This window comes from Barbus barbus, assembly GCF_936440315.1.
Source record: "Barbus barbus genome assembly, chromosome: 17".
Taxonomy (NCBI): domain Eukaryota; kingdom Metazoa; phylum Chordata; class Actinopteri; order Cypriniformes; family Cyprinidae; genus Barbus; species Barbus barbus.
In genome coordinates, this window is record NC_136745.1 from 11,671,491 (window position 1) to 11,692,844 (window position 21,354).

Here is a 21,354-nt window from a genome sequence, read left to right on the forward strand (position 1 = left end):
ATTTGATTTTTTTAGATATGCGTTTTGAATGTCGAGAGCCGTTACAACCGCGCTTCCAGCCAATGGCCGTAAAGCTTTTCTAGTGATGCCAGCGCCTGTACGAACCAATCGTAACAATGAGTACACAAGAGAGCCAATGAGAATGCAGGAGAGGGCGTACAGCAACCAATGAGAATGAAGGAAATGTAGGTGATTTCTCCAGACTGAATAAGTAGGTGCGCATCTCATGTTATGACCTCATTGTCGAGGGTTTTTGAGTTAGAAGGGGTTTGTGTCAGTGACATATTGTGTTAAGCTAGAAAATAATCAACAATGAGGGAGATTGTGCACTTACAGGCTGGACAGTGCGGCAACCAGATTGGTGCTAAGGTAAGAACTGAACAAAATAAATATTTTTAATCGTAGTTTATTAAATACCAATTGGGCTTTTGGGGGTTAAATATAACTAATCGGCGGCGTTTAGAACAGCAATTTGTTCTAGTTTAAGCGATTTTTCTTAAATATTTGCTCCCTACACTATACTGACTTCGATTCTGGTTATGATTTCACAATTAAAGTCTACTCCGATCTAAATTTGGTCCTGGATTAATCTCACACGCAACAAGTTTTTTTTTTTTACGTTAGTTCTCCGCTAAAAATTGACCATAACTGACCAAGACTTTTTTTTTTTTTTTTTTTTTTTTTTTTATATATAAATAAAGGACGTATATCTTATGAAAAATCAGCGATTTGAAAGAAGTAATGGTGAAACGATGCGTTAGTTTTAGGGTGTTGGCCGCGACGGACCGGCATAATATCAGATTTGCAAGCGAATCGGTTCTTTTTGATGATTTGGTAGAGCCGAACTGCTCGAGTTCTCGCTCCTCCACAGCTGTCACCCGACTGTAGCGAGTGGTGACGCAAGCGAATCACGTACCGTTCAAATGAGTCGATTCGCTTGGAAGAATCGCGTGTCGTAATGTGGCCGGTTGTATCTGGCTCGGCTCATGGAAAAGTGCGGGAATGCTAAAATGACGCAGATACAAAATGCAGAGACTGGATTTGAATCACTCTGTACCGTTAAGTAATAACGAAGATAATATTCGCGACACCAGTGGTACTATGCCTGCGCTGTTTCTTTAAGCCCCTGGGTGATGTAAAATGGCCCCGGTGACTTTGCAAACTCCATTTTACAAGGCGCGGGAGTAACGGGAAGCGTTGACCATTCAATATTGGATTAGCCAAAATTTTTTTTTTTTTTTTTTTTTAATCCTTTCTATTGTCAATGTTGTTCCATTTTTAATATCCAAGTGCCAAAAACGTTTTAAATCTAAACTTAATTGTTCCTACTTTTGAATCCGTCTTGTTTCAGTTCTGGGAAGTCATTAGTGACGAGCATGGAATTGACCCAACAGGCAGTTACCATGGCGACAGTGACCTTCAGCTGGACAGAATTAATGTTTATTATAATGAAGCTTCAGGTGAGCTGAAATCCAATGCCTTTTGTTAGGTTATTTCACGTGACAACTTGCACACTGCTCCTGGTGTGTGTTCACGGTGTGTGTGCATTTGTTCACTACTCACTGCTGTGTGCACTTGGATGGGTTAAACGCAGAGCACCAATTTCGAGTATGGGTCACCATACTTGACAATACGTCACGACTTTACTTTACATGCACATTACAACATTTGGTTTGACCTAAAATTCTGCTCTTTGTCTTAAGGTGGAAAGTATGTTCCACGTGCTGTGCTGGTGGATTTGGAGCCTGGTACAATGGACTCTGTGAGGTCCGGTCCATTTGGTCAGATCTTCAGACCAGATAACTTTGTTTTTGGTAAGTTATATGCACCCAAAAGCGAAGTTTAACTGACTGTCAACTGTTTATTGGGGCATATTGGTACGTTTGATTTGGAAAGAATTAATCCCGCACTGGCTCGGAACAAAATTTGAATGGCAGATTTTGACCCGATATGGATCGAGTTCCCTTTTGCATAGATGTAACTAAACTCCAACCGTTTTTTGTTGGTAGGCCAGAGTGGTGCTGGAAACAACTGGGCTAAGGGTCACTACACTGAAGGAGCTGAGCTGGTTGACTCTGTTTTGGATGTGGTTCGGAAAGAGGCGGAGAGCTGTGACTGTCTACAGGGCTTCCAGCTCACTCACTCGTTGGGTGGAGGCACAGGGTCCGGTATGGGCACCCTCCTCATTAGCAAAATCCGTGAGGAGTATCCTGACCGTATCATGAACACCTTCAGCGTAGTGCCCTCTCCTAAAGTCTCAGACACAGTGGTTGAGCCCTACAACGCCACACTGTCTGTCCATCAGTTGGTGGAAAACACAGACGAAACCTACTGCATTGACAATGAAGCCCTTTATGACATCTGCTTCCGCACTCTCAAACTCACAACACCCACATACGGTGACCTTAACCACCTCGTCTCCGCCACCATGAGCGGTGTCACCACCTGCTTGAGGTTCCCCGGTCAGTTGAACGCAGATCTCCGTAAACTGGCGGTGAACATGGTGCCCTTCCCTCGTCTGCACTTCTTCATGCCTGGCTTTGCTCCTCTGACCAGCAGGGGCAGCCAGCAGTACCGTGCACTGACAGTTCCTGAACTCACCCAGCAGATGTTCGACGCCAAGAACATGATGGCCGCCTGTGACCCCCGTCACGGCCGCTACCTGACCGTTGCCGCCGTCTTCCGTGGACGCATGTCCATGAAGGAGGTGGACGAGCAGATGCTCAACGTTCAGAACAAGAACAGCAGCTACTTCGTCGAATGGATCCCCAACAACGTCAAGACCGCCGTCTGTGACATTCCACCTCGTGGGCTCAAAATGGCCGCCACCTTCATTGGCAACAGCACTGCCATCCAGGAGCTGTTCAAGAGAATCTCAGAGCAGTTCACGGCCATGTTCAGGCGCAAGGCTTTCCTGCATTGGTACACAGGAGAGGGCATGGACGAGATGGAGTTCACTGAGGCTGAGAGCAACATGAACGACCTGGTGTCCGAGTACCAGCAGTACCAGGATGCTACCGCTGAGGAGGAAGGAGAGTTTGAGGAGGAGGGCGAAGAGGAGCTTGCTTAAGTTAACCATTCTGTTGTGTTCCATGTCCTTTCCCTTTTCATGTCTCGTCACATCATGTTTCTGTTTTTCTTACTGCATTTCCTGTCGCTTAAAACCTTCAGTTGTACCTTTTCATGTTAATAAAACAATTAAGAACCTGATTGGTTTACAAGTGTTTTCTATTCAAAGGAAGATCTTAAGTCCAAATAGATGAAGAATTCAAGTCAAAAAGCTGAGCCTGAAATGGTCAGGGCTGCATTTCCCAAAAGCATCGTAAGGTTAAGTAAAACTTAGGCTTACGATGCTTTTGGGAAATGCAGCCCAGGTATGAACTCTTTTTCTAGTTGTGACTTGTCGTTTTAAGACTGGGGTGCCCAATCATGGTCCTGGAGATCTGCCTACCTGCAGAGTTCAGTTCCAACTCTGATCAAACACACCTGTCTGTAATTATCAAGTGCTTTTTCAGATCCTAATTAGTTGGTTCAGGCATGTTTGATCAGGGTTGGAGCTGAACTGTGCAGGAAGGTAGATCTCCAGGAACAGGATTGGACGCCCCTAATTAAGATTATGCAACTAGTTCAAATGAAAATGTAAATTGAGTCCCCTGTAACTAATTGGTTATAAACATTCAGAAGTATGTTTATGATGTGACCTGGATTCATGTTGTGGAAAATCCTCTCAGTCTGTTTAATGCATAAGTGTTTGATCCTGAATCAATGACTTTTGGGAATTGCTTTAGTGTTCAGTAGCATGTACTTTAGTCATCTGGCTTTCATTTGAATCCAGCTTTGAGAAATGCCCAGAAACTGCAACATGTTCAAACCTTTTTGCATTTTATATATATTTTTTTGTTTAGATCTGAATGTAGGCAGAGATGATGATGATTCAAGTGACACCAAGAAGGCTTTTAAAAGTGCAGATTTGTATATTTTATAAACATGATTATAGGACATTCCAGAAATATACACATACCACACACAAATCTTGCATGGGCATACACATAAATGCACATACTGTGATGAAGTACAAGAAACCACCTATTCCATCAGCAATCACAGTCTGTAAACATATATAAAGCATCTTTTATAATTCCCTGATGCATGTTAAAAATTAAAGGAAACTCGTTTCACGTGAACGTCTGCTCTGAAGTGTTCAGCATTTGTACAAGAGGAGGTGTATAGCCACTGTCTTCCTCTAAACCAACACTTACATTTGCATGGACAAAAGCCCAGGCCACAATCACAGCTCTGTTCTGCCTCTGAGGCCCTTGGCTACATGATGATTTCTGATGACCTAATCTAAAAGTAAACTCAGTATGACAACATCTAATTGGACCACAGTAGCAATGGATTCAAAAGATAATAAATAGTAATGTTAAGTGATTAAAGTTTCTCTTTGTCCAGAGCCATGTGGTTATTGCAGTTCCTGGGTTCCCTGGGTTCATTCGCAAAAATGTTAAGAGATCTTGTTGTTGAGCTGCCCAGGATAATGTTCAAACTCTTTCTCAGCCTCCTCGCTGAATGAATCACCTGGAAGCACAAATAATACAAATTAAGCTGAAATTGGCCACCAAGAAGAAAACTGAAGGTAAAGAAACGGTTTCATTTGGTGCTCATCTGAAATATCTGATTAAGCAAGCATGTCATTTCATTCCCATCAAATGTTTAATAGAATCAGGCAGGTCTGAAGGACCCAGCAAACAACAGCCCTTCTCACCAAGATGACATTTATGCAACCAGACACGGTTGCCATCGTATTTGCAGTTGCACCGCATAGCATTGTTGGTGAAGTCGCTCTCAGCTACCTCAAAGTTGGGGTTTATTATGACCTGAGAAAGAGGAAAAAGATAAGACTGATACTGGAAAACCTGGTTGCATAATTGTACTCAAACTTGATCTAGCTAACAGAGCATAATCAGCAAAGCATGTGGACAAACGTGGTCTTTTTATTTGTAAATCCTAATCTGGGTGGGTCTTTCCCAGTAAACCTCAACCTTCCCTCTGTGTACTTAAGGTTTATTACATCATTAATCAAACCAAATCCTATTATGTTTCTAACCCTTGCCTTCCTGGACATGATGGTGAGTGCTGTAACGCATCTCCACCACTAGAGAGCAGAAATGCAACAGCCCTTTGACAACTATTTGACTTGCTGAAAAGCCCAGGCAATGGGGTCCTACGGGACCAAAGTCTGCTCATGTAACAGTCTCTCCCGTTAGTGTGCTATCTATCTATCAGAAATACATTTCTACCAAAGCAAGGTGGTTATTCTTTCTGTGACAAGGTAGCACCACAACTGAATACCTGTAGAATGTAGATTCCTGGTTTAACATCCGTAATGTCAATCCACTGGCAGTCAATATCATGTCTGTACAAGTCCCAGCAGCCCACTGTGATGCCCTGCTCACCAAAGTTGGCGCACTCGTAGTGCTTCGAAACACCTGAAACAAGGTAAGCAATACTTCAGTGGAGACACAAGCCAGTATTCCTTCTCAAGGACACCTTGAACTAATCAAATGTGTTGTTCACAAGGGACATGGTTTTGCCATGTTTTTTGCGTACCACCGTGCTTCTTTTCCATTGTTTTTTTTTTTATTAAAGCGTTAGATGGACATCTTTGACCGTTACGTTCTCGCCTTGCGTCCTTTCCCAGACAGCAAGAAGTGTTGGCCTAGATCTGGCCCGCATGATTTCACAAGGGCCAGATGTGGGGTGGATCTGGGCCGACACTATGTTGCTGTCTGGGTTGCAGCATCTCGCGGTTGACAATTGCTTTTTAAAAAAACATTAAAAAAAGGTTATACTGCAGCTCACTTTTGAAAAACAGGCCTAGAGACCTCAAGCATTTTTTTTTAGTAACAATCAGCGCAGTGGGATTAAAAACCTAATATCGACACTTTTAAATATAAATAGTGTTATGAAAACGTGGCACTATAGAGCGCAATGAACGAAATAGAAAATCTAGTGAACCATATTTCCGCCACTGAATAAAAAAAAAGAATTGCTACAATTCTGACTTTTCTCAAAATTGCGAGAAAACTCAGAAATGCAAGATTTAAACGCGCAACTGCGAGAAATAAATGGTGAACCGTTTCTGCCACTAAATAAAAATATACTTGTAATTCTAAATTTTTTTCTCAGAATTTAAATTTAAATCCGCAATCCTGAGAAAAAAAAAAATCTGAATTACGAGTTTATTTTTATTTAGTGTCAGAAATGGGCTTCCATTTATTTCTCACAGTTGCGAGTTTATATCTCACAATTCTGACTTTATTACTCACAATTTCAAGTTTATATCATGCAATTCTGCAAGAAAAAATTTGCAATTACTTTTTTTTTTTTTTTTCAGTGGCAGAAACAGGCTTCCATAAAAAAATAAGTGCTGTAAAAAGCAGAAACATACTGTTTGATCGGTCTAGCTTAGTCAAAGTGGTTAGGATGAACTATATTGTGTTTAGAAGGTTTTTAGATAATTGATGACCATGCTGTAAACTACCTTTGGTTGGTTTAATGTCTTTAATATTTATTTATTCAAATTCCAAGTACTGAATAACATACAATATGTATAAAGGTGACAGCAGGTTTACAGTAATGGTCATTGTAATGTGACATTATTAAAACTGATAAATAAATACATTTCTATACCTAGTTTAGGGACCCCCTAGTGAATAAACAACTGCCTTGACGTGATGTTACTCTAAAACAGTTAAAGGGCACATATCATTGATAGTAAATGACAGAAATATTTTTTCTTTTATCTTCAGAAAATAAAAGAGTCATAAATGAAAGGGTTGATTGGTTAGACTGGTTTTCATTATACAGAAATGTCCAGCATATGACCTTTGACCTCTGTCTTACCTTCATGGCACTTTGTGTCCTCTAGGCAGAAGCTGGCTTTATGTCCGTCTGCCACTTTGGTCCCATTTAGAGACAGTAGGTCATAATAGGTGAAGATATCCATACTATGATAGTGCCTGGAGGTTATAAACACAGTCGGCTGAAATGTAACCATCCAAAAATTATAAAATATAGTTGAAATATGTCTGGCTGTACAGAACATTTTTAAATCAGTATGACTATAAGCTATCCTGAATCCTGGATACATTAAACTAAAAAACTGCCATTTTCGTAGACAAGAAGATTTAAATGGCCTTGGAGAGCAGATTCGGTGCTGTAGGCCTGTAGGAGGGAACTGAAGCCATAGAGTAAACACTAGCTTCTCAGACATTGGCCTCTGTCCCAAACCCAACTGTGTGTGTCCTTTTAGCCTGAGCACATAACAGGTTTCCTCATCATCATTGTGTCAGGCAAATGCATTGGGAAACCTAATGTCTGCTAGGAAGCTTGCAGTGTAAACACAGACCACCACAAAGAGTTAATAGAGACTATTCAGAGCTGCACTTATTCATTATTCAATGCTAAAAGCATGGTGAGGAGAGTATGAAATTCACTATTTAAAATTAAATTGGAAAAAGAATTTGCTACACCAATGAATGCAGACTTCAAAGTGGTCTATAACAGTGAGCCACAATTTTAAGGGGATAGTGAACACAAAAATTATATTTCTGTCATTATTTACTCACCCTCATGTCGTTTTAAATCTCTATGCTTGTATTTTTTCCGTGGATCAAATTATTTGAATTGGTTCATTTGGCTCACAAATCTGTTAAATTCACTTTAGCTGGTAAGTTTAAAATGTTTGAAAGGATTTATTTTGCAATATCTAGTTTCTGTCCCACAGAATGACATGGGGGGGGGGTTTGAAAGGTTTGTGAAATGATGAGTTTTCATTTTAGGTGTCACATTAGGTGTACTGACACGTTACTGGGTTTGCCATGACAATAATTAAGGGTGTTAGTATGACTAATGTAAATCTAGCATTCTAATTATTGTTATGGTAATTTATTTTCCATCAGTTTTTTTCACTTGAACTGTCCTGTGGTTGGAAAGAATCTACGAAACAAACAAAAGTAAATATAACATCAAGCAGCAATTACAAGGTAATTTTGAATCCTGTTCCAAATGTTGGAAAGGCATATGGGAGGCCATTAATAATTGTTTATATGGAAAGGAAAGGACGTGAGGCCAAATATGGTGACCCATACTCGGAATTTGTGCTCTGCATTTAACCCATCCAAGTGCACACATACAGAAGTGAGTAGTGAACACACACACACACACACACGGAGCAGTCTGTACCTCAGTCGTGGTATTGAGGGTGGAGAGAGCACTGGATATTCACTCTCCCCACCTACAATCCCTGTCGGACCTGAGACTCGAACCCGCGACCTTTGGGTTACAAGTCCGACTCTCCATCCATTAGGCCACGACTGCCTACTCTATGGCTATATGGAGCATATTCTACAGCTATATAGAGCAAGCATGATATCAAGCCAAAAAACATCATGTTTTTTTGAGTATGTTTTATAAACTTTGGCCAGTAGGTGGCGCATCCACCACCAAAGGAAAATATAATTATAATACAATATACAGTATGTGGAAATTGTAACTTGTTTGTTACCAGGCTTTTTGGTCCCCAATGATTCTCAATAAGAGTAAACATTTTAATAATTTTTAAAATTCAGTTTTAAGGGCTGCCATAAAATTCAATGCAGAAAGCAGTATTATAATTTTTACAGATGCAAGAAGAAATTGTAACCATGCGGACATAAAAGTATTAATATTTAAGCACTTAGCCCATGCTTTGCCTCTGTGTAGTTAAATGTTAGAACCATGACAAACAGAAACCACTGTTAGACTGATATAACCAGCCCTGGATCATGTCGGCAAACGTGTTCATTTAAAGCAGAGACCGCTAGCATGAACTTTCATTCACCCTGTAGGTTGTCCATGGTCTTGAAAGCCTCTGCTCTGGTTTGTAGAAAGAAATTTATATTAGTTTATGACCTTTGGAAATCAGATGTTCAGCCGACATAATCACGAGTGCTCAGAGTTAGTAAAGCCATATGGGTCCTAGGGGCTGCAGCTGGATCAGAACGGAGCAAAAGGAGATTCATCAAGGCTGCCAGACTCTCAAAAGAAAAACACAGTTGATAGATCCCTGTTCAAAACAAGCAAACAGTTTCAAGTGCTCTCTGTGAACAACATAGCATAAGTGAACATGAATCTATTTATGCATATTTCAGTCTGAGTTCAAGTCTTGATGCTGTCATGCTTAGGCCTGAAATATAATCTTTTCAAATACATAAATGCAGACATGCTTGGCCAGTGCATTGAAACATATTTAAAGGGATAGTTCACCCAAAAATGAAAATTGTGTCATTGAGTACTCACCTTCATGTCGTTCCAAACCTGTAAGACCTTTGTTCATCTTTGGAACACAAATTATGATATTTTTGATGAAATCCGATAGCTTTCTGACCCTGCAAAGACAGCAATGCAACTGACACGCTCAAGACCACGAAAGGTAGTAAGGACATCGCTAAAATAGTCCATGTGACATCAGTGGTTCAACCTTAATTTCATGAAGATACTCTTTGTGTTCAACTAAACAAAATAACTTTATTCAACAATTTCTTCTCTTCCATGTTCACTACAGTGCCACGACACATGCGTGTGCATTCCTCTCTTAGCAAACAAGCCGCAGCACATCCGGGTTCTACATCAGAACGTCGGCTCCTGCGTCAACAGCATCACACACATGCGTTGTGATACTCTCGTGAACGCGCAGCAGAGACCGACACAGAAGAGAATGATTGTTGAATAAAGTTATTTTTGTTTTCTTTGTGCACAAAAAGAGTTCTTAGAACTTCATAAAATCATGGTTGAACCACTAATGTCACATGGACTATTTTAACAATCTCCTTACTACCTTTCTGGGCCTTGAACGTGGTAGTTCCATTGCTGTCTATGGAGGGTCAGAAAGCTATCGCATTTCATCAAAAACATCATTTGTATTCCGAAGATGAACAAAGGTTTTATAGGTTTGGAACGACATGAAGGTGAGTAATCAATGACAGAATTTTAATTTTTGGGTGAACTATACCTTTAAATACAACCCGAATTCCGGAAATGTTGGGATGTTTTTTAAATTTGAATAAAATTTCTAATCACATGAGCCAATATTTTATTCACAATAGAACATAGATAACATAACAAATGCTTAAACTGAGTAATTTTTAAAATTTTATACGCAAAATGAGCTCATTTCAAATTTGATGCCTGTTACAAAATAGTTGGGACAGGGGCATGTTTACCATGGTGTAGCATCTCCTCTTTTCAAAACAGTTTGAAGACGTCTGGGCATCGAGGTTATGAGTTTCTGGGGTTTTGGTGTTGGAATTTGGTCCCATTCTTGCCTGATTTAGGTTTCCAGCTGCTGATGAGTTCGTGGTCATCTTTGACGTATTTTTCGTTTAATGATGCACCAAATGTTCTCTGTAGGTGAAAGATCTGGACTGCAAGCAGACCAATCCAGCACCCGAACTCTTCTACTACGAAGCCATGCTGTTGTAATAGCAGCAGTATGTGGTTTTGCATTGTTCTGCTGAAATACACAAGGCTTTCCCTGAAATAGACGTCGTCTGGAGGGGAGCATATGCTGCTCTAAAACCTTTATATACCTTTCAGTATTCATAGTGCCTTCCAAAACATACGAGCTGCCCATACCAAATGCACTTATGCACCCCCATACCATTAGAGATACTGGCTTTTTGTAACTGAATGCTGATAACACGCTGGAAGATTGGTAAAATAATCCATGTAACATCAGGGGTTCAACCGTAATTTTACGAAGCCACAAGAATACTTTTTGCACAAAGAAAACAAAAATAACGATTTTATTCCACATTTATATCTCTACTGTTTCTATTGTGGACGTGTGTTCACGACAGTACATGACGCAAGCGCGTGGTGATGCCAGCGCTGATCCAGATCCAGCGTGATGACATGTGAAGGCATGTGTTCAACTTCATCACGCATTGTGTGATGTATCTTAATACATATCTTAATTTGTGTTCCGACGATGAACGCTGAAAGACGCTCAGTAGGACGAAGCCTCTACCACACATTCTATAGATCGATGCATGTTTTATGTGCAAAAATAAAAGCCTAACTTTTCTTTAAGCCAAGTTGCGCATGTTGTTTTTCTTCCGGTGGCCTCAACCCATGCCTTGCTCTTTCATTGGCTGTAGCTCGTCACGACACCTGACACCACGTGATGTTGAGTCAGCCGACCGGTCCAGATATATGACATGCTAGATATTTGTTTGGCGTCTGCGAGGTGTCAGCGACACCTTAGCGAGCCTCTTTGATGCATCGTTGTGTAGTTCACACATTAAGATTGCGGAGCGCCGATCACCCGCTGATTTTCCCCTGCCGATTACAACCCGACCTGTCGGCGAGCACGTTAACTTGCAAATCGGGCTTAAAATCCTGTAGTGTGAACTAGCCTTTACGCACAGATATTTCTCCAGTTTCTCTGACTCTTCTGATGATGTTATGCACTGTATATGATGAGATTTGCAAAGCCTTTGCAATTTGACATTGAAAGAACAATGAGTGCGTTTACATGGACCCTCTAAGTGCGATTATAATGAGATTTTGACAATATTGCGATTAATCTTTACCTCATGTAAACGCAATACTTCGATTTAAATAATAATAAAAAAGTTCACAGATTAAGTTCATAATCACAGCAAGCATAATCGTATTAACATAGGTGGCGTACACCGATTTTAATCGAAATATACAGGCCTGTAAACACCTTAATCGCAGTATTGCTGCTCTGACCAAAGTGTGCATGTGCTTGTGACATACATGAATAACGTGACACGCACCTGTAATAATACGGAGATTATGCTGCATTCACGTGCTATCGGAATTATCGGAAATACGAGTCTCCTAATCGGAAATTGGCCATTTAAAGGCCAATTCACACCGCACAGACAAACGCCAACAAACAAGTTGGCTCAAGTTGGCTATTGGATTTAGAATCGTATGAAAAATAACTGTCATGTTCATACTGCCCCAACAGACACCGACCAACTCTATATCTATAAGCATGTTCAGTCAGGTGAAAACAAACTCCAACCAACGCCAACAGGGGTAACACACTGGTTGTTGGGTTGTTGGCATTTGTCTGTACGGTGTGAATTGGCCTTAAGGCCTCTCTAAGGCCGTTCATGTCCTCATATTTATGATAATTTCGATAGCACGTGAATGCAGCATAAGAGACGATGGCGGGGAAGAAAGCATCGCATTCTGGGGAAAACACAACTAGCTGCCAGCAGTCTCTGTTCCTTATTACCCTCATCCAGAAACGGCAAGTAGACCGTGATGGCAGTGTATAGGCAAATAAATTCCATTACATTTCTATGGCGTAGAAAAAGCGTGGAATACAGCCATATAAAATCATTATGCTTTAGACGTAAATAAATTAAAACAGCGGCCAGTAACACACCTGCTCTTTCTGAGTCCATCATTTGTACTGTCTAGTGAGGTATGTGAATAATGGCAGTAAAAAAATTAACCACAATTCTTAGCGAGTAATAAGAATAATGGAAATTGCATGTAAACGGGAGTAAGAGCTTTGCTCTTGACATGTAAAAATCAAAATGCGATTAAGTCCTTACTCTGATTATTGGAAATAATCGCATTATTCGTGCACATGTAAACGTAGTCAGTGTTTTTAAAAGTATTCCACTTTTTACGCATTCTTTCACAGGTTGGAGAGCCTCTGCCCATCTTTACTTCTGAGAGACTCTATAGCTAATCGTGTTACAGACCTGATGTCAATTAACTTAAGTAATTGCTAGATGTTCTCCCAGCTGAATCTTTTCAAAATTTCTTGCTTTTTCAGCCCTTTGTTGCCCCCGTGCCAACTTTTTTGAGACCTGTAGCAGGCATCAAATTTGAAATGAGCTCATTTAGTGGATAAAAGTGTAAAATTTCTCAGTTTAAACATTTATGTTCTCTTTGTTCTATTGTCAATAAAATATTGGCTCATGTGATTTGAAAGTCTTTAGTTTTCATTTTATTGAAATTTAAAAAACGTCCCAACATTTCCAGAATTCCAGGTTGTACATACTTAACATGCATTCTTGCATGGTCAGTAACAAACCTCAGTACTGGAATGAATTTCAAATGAGGAATTAAATTTACTTGTTTATAATTTTAATTAACTTGTTTATAATTTGTTTATAGCCTAAATTTAGCTTTTACTTCTGGTGACTGAATTTAACCTCATGTTAAATGAGCGTTTGCATACTTAGTGTATGTTCTTGTATGTTAAACACATGCACTACATGCAAGACTTGGCACATAGATGGCCAGTCAAGGATACAAGATCTGAAAATGAGCCACAGCTCCAGCGTTTACCTATGGCATTCGTGCCACACCCAGGAGTGGCGGCCGAGCCGTGGCCGGAAGTCAGCCTTGCCGATGTTGTGTATCTCAGAGGAGAAGCGCAGCAGGCGGCGTTGGCCATACGGCCAGTTGGCTTGAGCAGCTGATTTGGCCAGGCAGTTCTCCTCTGCTGCGCAGTACAGCAAGTGCAGGGGTCGGTCCTCGATGTAAACCGTCTGCTCCACCAGTGGAGCATTCAGCACAAGGTCCGAAGCCACTAGGTTTTGTGGGAGAAAGGGACCAATATTACACCAAAATATGATGGAATAACATTAGCTATTGCTTTACCCCTTCTCTTGATAACTAACTTTTGTTTACAGAGTTGCATATGACTTACTGTCTGAGCAAATGACGCCAGCGGAGAACTGCGCTCCCGCTCTTATGCAGCTGACGACAGAATGATGCTGACAGTCGGTCAGAGTCATCTCATCTCCTTTACACTTCACTCCGCTCAGAACCATCTCCGTCACATTACTGCTGTCCCAGTACCACGTTTCCTTCACACAGAGGAGAGCTCATCAGTAAATGAATGAATGTAGTAAATTACTGAACACGAAAATGTTTAAAATTACATTCATGAAGTAGAGAAAATATACACTGTTTGACAGCTAATAAATTAAAAATAATAATATTATAATTTATTTTTTAAATTAAAATTATATTAAAGTCTGGATTATTTTAACTTCTGCTAATTTGTCTGTTAAGTAGGAAAATAATTCCACAAAAATGTAGCCTGATTTTTTTTTTTTTTTTGTTCACCGTTCAAAAGTTTGGGGTTTGTAAGATCTTTTTTGTGTTTTTGAAAAAAACAAGTCTCATGTTAAGCAAGGCTGTATTTATTTAATCAAAAATACAGTAAAACTAATATTTTGAAATACTATTACATTACAAATATATAATATTATAAACAATATATGTAAATTGTTAATATTTTTCAAAATATAATTTATTCCTGTGATGCAAATCTGATTTTTCAGCATCATTACTCCAGTCTTCAGTGTTACATGACATTAAAATTGTTTTTACTGCCACCTTTGATCAATTGAATGCATTTTTTCTAAATAAAAGTATTTTAAAAATTGTATTGGCCACAAACATTTGAACGGTAGTGTACACTTCACACTTATATTAATAATTCCCATTTTAGGCTAACATGGGATTTCACAACCAATCAATCTGCAGTGTTTGATTAGCCAGTCCCATAGCGCCTATCTTACTCACAGTGATAGCATGCAGGCAGTATCTGAGGCCTAACTGTTTGCACGCCACCATGGCTTCTCTTGTGGTCCAGTTGTCACTGCATACAGTTCCCCAACTGGACTTGACCTGAACCTCCACGCGCCTCTCATGATCCATCCTGCCCCCCAATATACAGATCTGCAGACAGACCCCCACTGCAAGGGCTTAGCATGCAAAGTAGGCTAAATGCAGTGCTAACCAGGTATGAGCCAGCTATGCTAATGCTTCAATTACAAAATTCGATACTATCTCATGGTAACTACTAGTCATTTTAGTGGATTATTATGATAATTCGCAAAGGCTAGAGAGTATTTTATTTGTAAGTGAATATACTGCAGGGAAAAGAGGTGTTAGCATTATGCTCCATTCACACTGTTTTGAAAATGAATTGAAAATTAGTGATTTCATGGCACGTAATTAATCCGCAAGTCGGCCATATTGGCGGCACTGAACGTAAAAAAATGTACATTTCGCTGATTATGCTTAAAATGGTCAATTATTGTCATGTTTTAGGCTTTACTAATCGGTCGGACCGAAAAAAAAAAAACATCTGGAGTGCTATAGACTGTCAGAAGTTATAACAAATCAAGGAGAAGAGTGCAAAACCTGAGGAAAGAAGGCATTTGTGGCTGGCCAAACTGAACCAGGATTTCCAAGGCAAGACTCTTGACAACATTCATTTTTGTTCTTATTTCATTTCGGATAGGTGAAATATTAGGGTAATATCTTAACCACCTATTAACCTCTGTTTGTCAAAATATTTCACCCTTTCCTGCTTACTGCTTTCCTGCTTAAGTCCTTCCCCCAAGTGCTCCAGGTGTGTGTTCACTACTGTGTGTGTGCACTTGGATGGGTTAAATGCAGAGCACAAATTCCGATTATGGGTCACCATACTTGGCCACACGTCACTTCAAAATTCAAATTCAGATATAATTTAGCAGCTTCAACAACTTTTTTCCCTGGTTTAGACATAATAAATTAGTAGAACGTCTTCAGTAGTACATCAACTGTGCAATCCATGCTGTTGTTTACATCCAAGTTTCTCCAATATGGCCGCGTATCTGGGTAACTGACCAAACCATAATGTAGGTGCAAATGCTTTATTGTTATGGTAATCAGTTGAAAACATCAGTGTCAGTGTGAACGCCTACACTGCAAAAAATTATTCATTTTATTGTTCAGTGCAAATATCTAAACATTCCTAAATCAAGATATTAATCTGAGAAGCAAAATTACTAATATTAAGTCTTGTTTTCTGAAACAAATTAATGAGTTTAAATTTATGCCAATGCCTTCTTTTCCCTTTGAAAGTTTATTTTTCTGACCCCACTGGCAGATTTTTTTTTGTTTTAAGATTAAATTTAATTTGAATGCATTTTAAGAAAACAAGACTTGATAACATTAATGTCATTTTGCCTCTTAAGTAAATATATCTTTATTTAAGATTGTTTAGATATTTGTAATGGAAAACAAACAAAAAAATACTGATGAACAATAATTGCTTGCAGTGTATTTTAGCTGTGGCAAACCTGTGCACAGAGCTGGGTAGTAACTGATTACATGTAATCTGGATTACGAAATCCAGAAATTCCAAAAATTAAGTGCCAGTAATTAGATGAAATTACATTTTAAAATAGTCAGACTAGAGGAATCAGACTACAGTTACTTTTTTATTCATTACACGATTACATATTGTTTACACAATAGCAATAAACTAGCAGTAAACAAATCAAATATTTAATTTTTTAGTAAGCGTTTTATTTTGGTTGATGTTATTTTCAAATTCCTTAATTTAATTTTAAAAATTTTTGATTTATTGAATTACTAGCTTTTCGAACCCCTTGCAGTTCCTTCACGCACCCCAGTTGGGAAACCCTGATAATGTAATGTTTAATGCACTTTATGTTGCAAACAATACAGTGGCTTGCAAAAGTATTCGGCCCCCTTGAACTTTTCCACATTTTGTCACATTACAGCCACAAACATGAATCAATTTTATTGGAATTCCACGTGAAAGACCAATACAAAGTGGTGTACACGTGAGAAGTGGAACGAAAATCATACATGATTCCAAACATTTTTTACAAATAAATAACTGAAAAGTGGGGTGTGCGTAATTATTCAGCCCCCTGAGTCAATACTTTGTAGAACCACCTTTTGCTGCAATTACAGCTGCCAGTCTTTTAGAGTATGTCTCTACCAGCTTTGCACATCTAGAGACTGAACTCCTTGCCCATTCTTCTTTGCAAAACAGCTCCAGCTCAGTCAGATTAGATGGACAGCGTTTGTGAACAGCAGTTTTCAGATCTTGCCACAGATTCTCGATTGGATTTAGATCTGGACTTTGACTGGGCCATTCTAACACATGGATATGTTTTGTTTTAAACCATTCCATTGTTGCCCTGGCTTTATGTTTAGGGTCGTTGTCCTGCTGGAAGGTGAACCTCCGCCCCAGTCTCAAGTCTTTTGCAGACTCCAAGAGGTTTTCTTCCAAGATTGCCCTGTATTTGGCTCCATCCATCTTCCCATCAACTCTGACCAGCTTCCCTGTCCCTGCTGAAGAGAAGCACCCCCAGAGCATGATGCTGCCACCACCATATTTGACAGTGGGGATGGTGTGTTCAGAGTGATGTGCAGTGTTAGTTTTGCATTTTGGCCAAAAAGTACCATTTTGGTCTCATCTGACCAGAGCACCTTCTTCCACATGTTTGCTGTGTCCCCCACATGGCTTGTGGCAAACTGCAAACGGGACTTCTTATGGTTTTCTGTTAACAATGGCTTTCTTCTTGCCACTCTTCCATAAAGGCCAACTTTGTGCAGTGCACGACTAATAGTTGTCCTATGGACAGATTCCCCCACCTGAGCTGTAGATCTCTGCAGCTCGTCCAGAGTCACCATGGGCCTCTTGGCTGCATTTCTGATCAGTGCTCTCCTTGTTCGGCCTGTGAGTTTAGGCGGACGGCCTTGTCTTGGTAGGTTTACAGTTGTGCCATACTCCTTCCATTTCTGAATGATCGCTTGAACAGTGCTCCGTGGGATGTTCAAGGCTTTGGAAATCTTTTTGTAGCCTAAGCCTGCTTTAAATTTCTCAATAACTTTATCCCTGACCTGTCTGGTGTGTTCTTTGGACTTCATGGTGTTGTTGCTCCCAATATTCTCTTAGACAACCTCTGAGGCCGTCACAGAGCAGCTGTATTTCTACTGACATTAGATTACACACAGGTGCACTCTATTTAGTCATTAGCACTCATCAGGCAATGTCTATGGGCAACTGACTGCACTCAGACCAAAGGGGGCTGAATAATTACGCACACCCCACTTTTCAGTTATTTATTTGTTAAAAATGTTTGGAATCATGTATGATTTTCGTTCCACTTCTCACGTGTACACCACTTTGTATTGGTCTTTCACGTGGAATTCCAATAAAATTGATTCATGTTTGTGGCTGTAATGTGACAAAATGTGGAAAAGTTCAAGGGGGCCGAATACTTTTGCAAGCCACTGTATATTGTCTTACTATTTTTTTTTTTATCAATATGGTACAGTTTTTTACATTTGGAATCAGTAACGGACTACAATTTATAAGCAATCTTCCCAGCTTTGCTTGTGCATGAAGGTATGAAGAACAAACCTTGTCACTGCTGACAGCCACACAACAGATGTGTAAACAATAACTTGCATGCCTAATTACATTACACAAAATAGTTTTCATGGATCAGCCTACCTTCCTTTATTACGTTCAAAAAGCAGCCTTTTGTTCAGATGCTAAGCTCATTCAGCAATCTTGTGAATTCAAAGTCTGCACAGAATTTGCACCCACGGAAAGTTCAGCAGAAACACACCTCAATCGTAAAGATTTGTTCCAGATTTTCCCACATAATCAACACAGAAAATGTGGAAAGCGTGCAGATTCTGTCTGGCTCTACTTATTATTACTGCACTGCAGGTTAAAAACTGTGCCAAAACATGCTGTCATCTGTTGGAACTGCCTAAAAACATAATTTTCAGATTTTGAAAACCCTTGCAACAAATTGTCTGTATATCTGTCTGTCTAGCTATCTCTTTACGGTGACACATTTCAACCTTCTGATAGCTCTGTGTCTCTGTAACTCTGACTTTTGTAAATACAGATTTTCATATTGTGCTTGAGGTGCAGTTTGTGTGAACCCCCCCCCCCCAATAATTAATTAATGCAAAAAATAATTAATCTTATTGTTCAGTGCAAATATCTAAACATTCCTAAATCAAGATATTAATCTGAGAAGCAAAATTACTAATATTAAGTCTTGTTTTCTGAAATTCATGCTATATTGACCATAACTCTTTCCCCCGCTTTCACAGACCAGGATTAAGCCTAATCCTCGACTAAAATGTAAGTCTGAGCTTTTTCAACTGAAAGAAACTTGCACTGACTGATCTTAAAATATATCAGTGCCTTTGTTTTGTCTGAACATGCACACCTGCAATGTTTTTTTTTTTCTAAGTACGTTCATAAAAATGACTTAAATGTCCTAATTGAACTATGGCCTAATCCTGGTTTAGTCTAAGCACTGTCTGTGAAACCGGGCCTTTATCTACCATTTGTGTGTTCATGTGTTGTATGTCGTATAGCGGTTATCTTACTCTCAGGCCACTGCTGGCATGTCCCAACCCCAGCTGTCTGCACACTACCATGGCCTCCCGAGACGTCCATCCGTCCCCGCAGACCAAGCCCCAGTCCCTCACCCCACTGCCTGTAGAGAGCAGCAGCTCAACCCTCCCTTCCAACTGCGTTCGACCCCCTGTCAGGCGGATCTGTGATGGGTTACAGAGCAAGCATGAGAAAGAATTAAAATACTTAAGGACCTTGACTTTGATCATTTAACCTGAAAATGAATGCTGATCTAGGGCTATAAGAACTTGATTTTACCATGCATCGCATCACCTATTTGAATAAAAGCATGCTCGTTTTAAGTGACTTTACATATTTTTGGTGGTGCAAGGCTGTAGTTTGGATCAGCCTTGAAAAGCATTGTTAGTTTTCATAGCTGAGCTAGGAAAAACATTTCCACAATGCACATAAGCATTACGTTAGTTGCAAAGTTTATTTTAGCGGTGGAATCATCATGTATGTGTCTGACCGATTTCTCAAAGCCCATGTAGGGGATGTTGCAGATGACTGAAGCATCCTCCATGTGTTTGCAGTCTTCAGCAGTGATGCTCTTATGAGGACAGTCCCACAGGCTCTTCTCATCACCACGACACTGAACTTCATTCATGTAGATGGGACCCATACCTATGGACAAGAGATCATAACAGTTTTTGAATGGGGAGCAGATCTGTATGGATCATGGATAAACTATGATCGGCTGAACTCCTACTATCTATTAGTTATATGGAAGCCCACCTTGACCCATTCGTGCTCCGGTCAGAGCCTCTTTAGCAGTGCCAAAGCCCAGCTCTCTACACACCACACTGGCGGACTGCAGGTTCCAGTGGTCGTCACACACCGTACCCCACTCACTCCCGTTTAGGACCTCCACACGACCCTCACCTGTCTTTGCCCCGCCCTTCAGACGCACCTGAGACTGGAGAATGAGAAGGAGCATGGTCACTGGAAGCCATAATGCAGGTGTTCTTTGTTATACTGTTGTTATTACCTTCACAAATCTTAATGATTAGAAATCAGTTATTAAAATGAGTTTTATCTGATCACCATTGGATTCAGCTTGACTCTGCGAGCTCTGTCCTGTGTAAACAGCGGCCCGGGCACACAGCTCACTACAGCAGCTCCTCCATCGGGACAAGAGGTGCTAGAGTTTGCCTTGCTGAACTCCATAGAGCATGCTGAAAGATGGGCCTCATTTCCTGTGCAGGCCACTGAGTGGATCCTATACACAGTCTGGAGACTAAACAGAAACACAATTGATCAAATGAACAAAAACATATGTTGTATCCCAAAACAGTAGGAAGAAATTCTGCTGAAAGAATAATGACAATGACAGCAATTTATGTACCACATTCAGTGTAATACACCAGAAGATGTCTCTGAAAACTGAACGTTGCAGTGCTCCGAACAGACAGCATGACTTTCTAGACGGCAAGATTTCTCACATTCAATCAGCTTGCTGAGAAATAGTATCCGGTCCAGTGTGAGCAAATTTGGCATGCTGACGTTGCTTTTCCACTGAAGGCCTTGTTTAATTTACCCTTAGAACAAAAGTTGGGAATAATTATATGACCCAGACATGTTGAAGTGACATACTGCCAAGTATGGTGACCCATACTCAGAATTCGTGCTCTGCATTTAACCCATCCAACGTGCACACACACAGCAGTGAACACACACACACCGTGAACACACACCCGGAGCAGTGGGCAGCCATTTTATGCTGCGGCGCCCGGGGAGCAGTTGGGGGTTCGGTGCCTTGCTCAAGGGCACCTCAGTCGTGGTATTGAGGGTGGAGAGAGCGCTGGACATTCACTCCCCCCCACCTATAATCCTCTCTAACCATTAGGCCATGACTTCCCCTTAGCTGTTCTTGATTGTTCCAATGATTCACCCGCAGCATGTCTAGCTCACACTGCAGTATTTGCTTTATGAAAGGCTAGACTTTTACATTGATTTATGACACGTACTAGACTCTCACGCAGGCAAAGACATGACCATAAGAAATCTGGTATGGAGTAATATTACTGTAATGAGTGGCAGTGTGAGGTTGA

At 40.2% G+C, this 21,354-nt stretch overlaps 2 protein-coding genes across 2 annotated transcripts in view; one reads left to right on the plus strand and one right to left on the minus strand.

Moving 5' to 3' along the window:
* Positions 1–4,182, plus strand: LOC306883534 (tubulin beta-4B chain-like). The gene is made up of 4 exons (XM_079438849.1): positions 1–369; positions 1,352–1,460; positions 1,704–1,814; positions 2,010–4,182. The coding sequence occupies exons 1-4, from the start codon at positions 313–315 to the stop codon at positions 3,068–3,070; spliced, it is 1,338 nt and encodes a 445-aa protein (XP_079294975.1). The 5' UTR covers positions 1–312; the 3' UTR covers positions 3,071–4,182.
* Positions 3,951–21,354, minus strand: part of LOC306883533 (lysyl oxidase homolog 3A-like) — a 27,059-nt gene continuing 9,655 nt past the window's right edge. The window contains exons 5-14 of the mRNA XM_079438848.1: positions 20,348–20,540; positions 20,039–20,219; positions 19,773–19,927; positions 19,276–19,446; positions 13,751–13,910; positions 13,387–13,630; positions 6,907–7,022; positions 5,353–5,489; positions 4,766–4,877; positions 3,951–4,578 (exon numbers count right to left, since the gene is read on the minus strand). Coding sequence (XP_079294974.1) covers positions 4,505–4,578; positions 4,766–4,877; positions 5,353–5,489; positions 6,907–7,022; positions 13,387–13,630; positions 13,751–13,910; positions 19,276–19,446; positions 19,773–19,927; positions 20,039–20,219; positions 20,348–20,540 — 1,543 coding nt within the window. The 3' untranslated portion in view covers positions 3,951–4,504. The remainder of the gene's footprint in view (positions 4,579–4,765; positions 4,878–5,352; positions 5,490–6,906; positions 7,023–13,386; positions 13,631–13,750; positions 13,911–19,275; positions 19,447–19,772; positions 19,928–20,038; positions 20,220–20,347; positions 20,541–21,354) is intronic.